General features: G+C 40.6%; 1 protein-coding gene across 1 annotated transcript; it reads right to left on the bottom strand.

Annotated features, from left to right (window-relative positions):
• Window positions 1-2,939: 2,939 nt before the first annotated feature.
• LOC116845724 lies at window positions 2,940-3,527 on the bottom strand. The gene has a single exon (XM_032818764.1). The coding sequence runs from the start codon at window positions 3,525-3,527 to the stop codon at window positions 2,940-2,942; it is 588 nt and encodes a 195-aa protein (XP_032674655.1).
• Window positions 3,528-5,536: the final 2,009 nt, after the last annotated feature.

Here is a 5,536-nt window from a genome sequence, read left to right as displayed (position 1 = left end):
CATTTAAAAAAATTAATGTGACCTTGACCTGACCTTCGCTACGCAACCCAAGGTCAAACTGATGTGATCAGTAAATACATCTTTTTAAACGCCACAACTTTTGTCTGAAACATTTTTTTGTAAAACTTATATTTTTCCTGATATTCGGGCGTCCCGGTACTTTCCGAACACCCTGTATATATATGCACATATACTTAATTATATATACCATATTCTTTTTTTATCAATACTCTAAATATGAAGTAACAATAATATAATATCAATATACTAATTTCTCATTCAACAATATAAGTGTAATATAACACATCTGTACTTATATTTGCTAGCTTTCTAGCATATTATACTTGCTTTCCAGTAAGACACATGTAACATAAAGTGATATAAAACAATAAGGTGTTCAATACGGTGCTAACAGCCCTTATAGAAATATCATACTAAGAATCATTGATAATTACTTATTTTCAGTATTAAAAATACTGGATAATGAGTAATTATCAATGATTCTTAGTATGATATTTCTATAAGGGAGTAATGCAATATAACACAAATATGCTTTCACTGCCTATACGTCATCACGCTTCAACTGGCTTTCGTTGTTCATTTTTAATGGACGTAGGATTCTTATGTCAAATGCCAATTGTCATATAACCATAAAAATTAAAATCACTATAAGAAATTCTACTCACTTTGTACATAATATGCAAGCATAATATGACTTTATTTTTCACATTTAAATCATATTGCTTGATGCTTAAAAATGTTCATGGAAACTTACATAATTAACATATAAAGGAGAACATATACGAGCAAACTGAAAGTTTATGTGAAATATTTTACGTTTTGAGAATTCATCTTTCACGGTTAACGTTCGTCTCATTTATTAAATTTACTCATATTATATTATTATATTATATTATAACTATAAATTTAAGTTGTATAGTGCTTATTAATATGTTATATATTACATCGTGTATACTGTAATTACATTTTAATTTTAATAATCTATATTACATAAATATTGCTTTCCACATTTTCATTGTTCACTTTTCATGTGAAATAACCCAGACAGCACATGGATATCCTACGGATATCCATAAGATGTTTTTTAAGGATATTGAGGATATCCATAAGCCATCCGTTTTACATCCTTCGGACATTCAGGCCGATATTCATAGTCGGATCTTATATTTAAGACCGCTTAAGTTTATCTTCAGATGATGTAGGGGTTATTTCATTGATTACGGAGTATCTAAAGATAATCTTAAGCAATCTTAAATATAAGATCTGACTATGAATACCGGCCTCAATGGACGTTTGTGGGATATCCGTTTATGAAATTGGAGGACATGCTAAAGTCCCCGATATGTCCACAGGATATCCGATGGACATATAAAAGTAGCACCCGGTTTTGTAATTTACAAGATAATTTTGTAATTTGTAAATTAAAAGGATGTGTGTGTGTGTGTGTGTATGTGTGAAACATATAGGATGTTAAAAATGTCTAGAAACAGTCGAATATCTCGAAAACAAACCATTTTAAAGAAAACCCCATATAGCACATGATGTAACAAGGATATCCTGTTTAAGTCACAAATATTTCAGCAACTTTCGAGAGACATCTGTATGAGATATCATATACAGATGTCTCTCAAATATTTAAAATTTCACCAGGATATCTCTGTTACCTGAGTGCTGTAAGATACAAGCACATCATCTAGCGGCAGAGTGACAGAGTAGTATATGTTTTGCGAGTTCACCAATGTATAAGCAAGAGGTTATGTATAATAGTGTATATTGTGGTTTTTTGAAATTAGAGGTAAATATTTCAATATAATTTAATATTATCGTCTTTGTTAATGTTTTTTTTACATTGAAATATATACTACGCTTGTAATATAATATAGGAGGCTAAAAGGATTATAACAAAGTTTGGTGATACATCCATTATATTTATGTAAAAAGTATAATACGTTTTATTGAAAATAAATTGTAGAATTACAATGTTTCAATTAAAAAGAAGAAAAGATTTAAAGTTTATGTCAAAGAGAAATATCCGAAGAATTATTCAGTCAGAAATTCAAAGAAGTAGTGCTTTAGATTTACACGGTGAACATAAGACTGGCTATAATATAGTAGACTAAACTGACTATGATACAATATTAATTAATAATGAAGATGACAGCAATTTATTGTCTTTTAACGTGGAAGCAGATAAACTTGCTGATCAAGATGATACTGTTAACAATAATGAAAAAGGTACTTCAGATGATAGTGACAGCGATAGTAATAGGGAGCGGTGCACTTGGACACGGTGCATTTGGACACAGCCAATCACAGCACCGTATGATTAGAGACATTTGTAGGGTCCCTTGGAACAGCGACTTGTGATTGGACTGTGTCCAATTGCCCCGTGTCCAACTGATATACACCCTAGTAATACAAAGGAAATATGTAATTTGTTAAAGATAGAATATAAAAGTCAAAATAATTATAATATATTAAGGAAAGTCAAAATAATTATCAAAATGATAGTAAATGTTTTAAGGAGAAACTAGCATAATGGGCTGTTGATGCTAATTTGCCTCATAATCATCTACATGATTTAATGAATTTATTAAGAACAGTCAATTCATTGTCTGAACTACAAGATCTTCCTCAACACCCTCGAACATTATTGCAGACTCCTCGACAAACATTGAAAAGAGTTATGACTCCTGGTGAATATACCCACTTTGGTTTAGAAAATGGGTTAAAAAATTTTTTACTTTCTCATACGCAAGATTATTCGACTATAAGAATAGGAATAAATATTGATGGTTTTCCCATTTCCAAATTTAGCTCCAAATGTGTTTGGCCAATTTTGGGATCTCCTGTGGGGACCAATTATATATTTATTGGATTTATTTACCAGATAGATATTCACACACTTCTTCAGATTCTCACAATACTTCCTGGATGCGATCGGCTTGTTCGGCGACCTCCTCGAGTCGATCTTGCGCTCTTGTTGCGAGGATGACCTGCATTTGTGCTGGTAATCTACCGAGCCAGAGCGTTCGTAGTAGCTGCTCTGGCACGATAGTGCCCGCCAGGGTGCGAAGATGTCGCAAAAACTGGGACGGCTTTCGATCTCCAAGTTCCTCATGCTCCAGCAACTGTCGTGTGCGCTGCTCCTGTGAGGCGGACAGCCGCTCTATCAGTGCATTTTTAATTGCGGCATATTTATCGTTCGTGGGAGGATTGATTATTACATCTTTCACCTCCCTGGCGTAGCGCGTCTCAAGCTGGGCTATTACATGCCCATACTTGGTACTGTCCTGCGTAATGCCTCCTAGAAGGAACTGGCCTTCTAGCTGTGCGAACCATAGCTCCGGTTCTTCGGGCCAGAACGGCGGAGCTCGTATGGCGATTTTATTAATGTGTTCGTTCTGCGTCATATTGCCGCTTGCTGCTGAGCTCTGTGGCACACTCATTTGAGTGGCGTGATAACCTTCTCTGTCACTGCGAGTTGGTGAATGCTCAGTGGGCATTCTACCATTAAGGCTAAGATCACGTCGGGGTCACCAGTTTGTGGTCGCGTTAGCTTGCGTTCTTGAGATCTTAGCCTTATCCTACAGCGCTCGCAGTGGGAAGGTGTATTCAATGATTATGCTATGCTACCGAAATAATTACATTTTTATTTTATGTACAGTTGGTGTGTGTGTCTGTGTGTATGTGTGTTATTTCGTTGTCGAGGCTCCCTTCCAGGGCCGGATCCTGGGAGGTCGTTTTGATCCTGGGAAGGTCCCGCGTAATGCGGGCTTCTTTGGTGAGCCGACGTGGGCTCGGAACTTCTCCGGCCGTGCGCGCTTGCGTGGGGACCCGGGTAGTCGGACGCGTGGATCCGGATTTTTGGGCGTCGTCGGGATCCTGACGACGCCTGGCGCTAGAGTCGGCTTCCTGGGCGACGTCTGCGTGGTTTTGTGCACCTGGGCCGTGGACGACACCTTTTCTGCTGGAGATAGGTACCGGGGTGAGAGCGGTCGGCGGGCTCTCACGTCCCACGTCGTGAGCCTCTCCAGTGGTGGCCGGGTGCACCTAACCGGAGCGAGGCATAGGGGCGTCAGACTCCATGGACGTAGTGTTGCCGCTTCCTCTCTTCCTGGGTCCTCGTTCGCTATCAATGCGGGCCGCCTGAGCAATACCCCGGTGCGCAGTAGCTTCCGTGGAGATGGCGTGCGGGGTATGCGAGTTGGAGACGGCGTTGCTGGTAGGGAGGACCAAGAGGAAACCGGAGAGCCGAGCTCGGGTCCTACAGGTTTCTCGTCCGCAAAGTCATCGCTGTCACTCCCGAACAATGCGTGATATTGTTCGCGGAGTCGTGAGCGGGCGGTCTCTCTAGCCTCACCCTGAGGCAGTTTCCCTTCAGGGTGCCGGTGGAGATTGTCGTCGTTGTAGATTTCTCCTTGTAGGAGGTTCGGCTGCTCGTATTTAATCTAGTCGATTGTTCCTTGCTGGAGGTCGAGAGCGGAGTCTGTTCTTCCGGCGTTTCCGCCCGCTATTTATACTCCAGACCTTTAACTGTGTGGAGTATTGGTGCTTTATTTTTCTGAGAAAATCGCGAGGCTCGCGATTCCTCGAATTTAATTAGGTCCTGTGCTTCCACGAATTCGTCGCGGGCTTGCATTCACCGTTGCCCCTCTTCCGAATCTCGAGGCTCGCGATTCCTCGAATTTAATTAGGTCCTGTGCTTCCACGAATTCGTCGCGGGCTTGCATTCACCGTTGCCCCTCTTCCGAATCTCGAGGCTCGCGATTCTTCGAACTCGCGTAGGTCCGCGCTTCCGCGAATTCTCGCGGGCTCGCATTGACTATTGCCCTTCTTCCGAAATCTCGAGGCTCGCGATTCTCCGAACTCGTGCCGGTCCGCGTTTCCACGAATTCTCGCGGGCTCGAGCTTATCTCGCTCCGCCGCGTTTCTCGGAAACGCGTCGCGAGCCTCGCGGTTCTCGGAAAGGACCGTGCGCAAGGTGTGCTTCGTAAGCGTCCCTTTAACTGGGAGCGATGCACCTTGCGTGGCGTCTCGTTCTCTGAGACGCCACACTACAATTTACACATTGACAACACAAGATATTACATTTGCTCTAACTTTAACAAGACCACATATTATTTGTGGATATACTCTAATGGGAACTGAGCATCCAAAATTGTTTATTTTTGAAACAAAGCAAGGAAATACATTCAAAACAAAAACAGAAACTCCTATTGATAATTTAGATATTTTTACATATATAAACTCCAAATTTGTATATGTCGAAAGACATATTAGGACCCAGATGAAGGCACTGTATTATGATATAATACAACAAAAATGCGAGTTAGAAAAACAAGTGTTACAAAATACCTTGTCTCTCGCTACATTATTACCAGACGAATTTGCTTTCCGTCTGATGAAGGCACCTGGGTATATGGCTGTTGCTGCTGGCGAGGTTATACATGTTGTAAAGTGTATACCGCTCGAAGTCGTACTACGACGAACAAACTCATGCTTCACCGATTTA

Source organism: Odontomachus brunneus, unplaced genomic scaffold (assembly GCF_010583005.1).
Source record: "Odontomachus brunneus isolate Ranch 3 - 2012 unplaced genomic scaffold, Obru_v1 Obru_scaffold_057, whole genome shotgun sequence".
Lineage (NCBI taxonomy): Eukaryota > Metazoa > Arthropoda > Insecta > Hymenoptera > Formicidae > Odontomachus > Odontomachus brunneus.
This window is presented reverse-complemented; position numbering and strand designations above follow the sequence as displayed.

Excerpts from the sequence above, each read along its gene's own strand:
- LOC116845724 (XM_032818764.1), bottom strand. The coding sequence starts at position 3,527 with ATGCCCACTGAGCATTCACCAACTCGCAGTGACAGAGAAGGTTATCAC.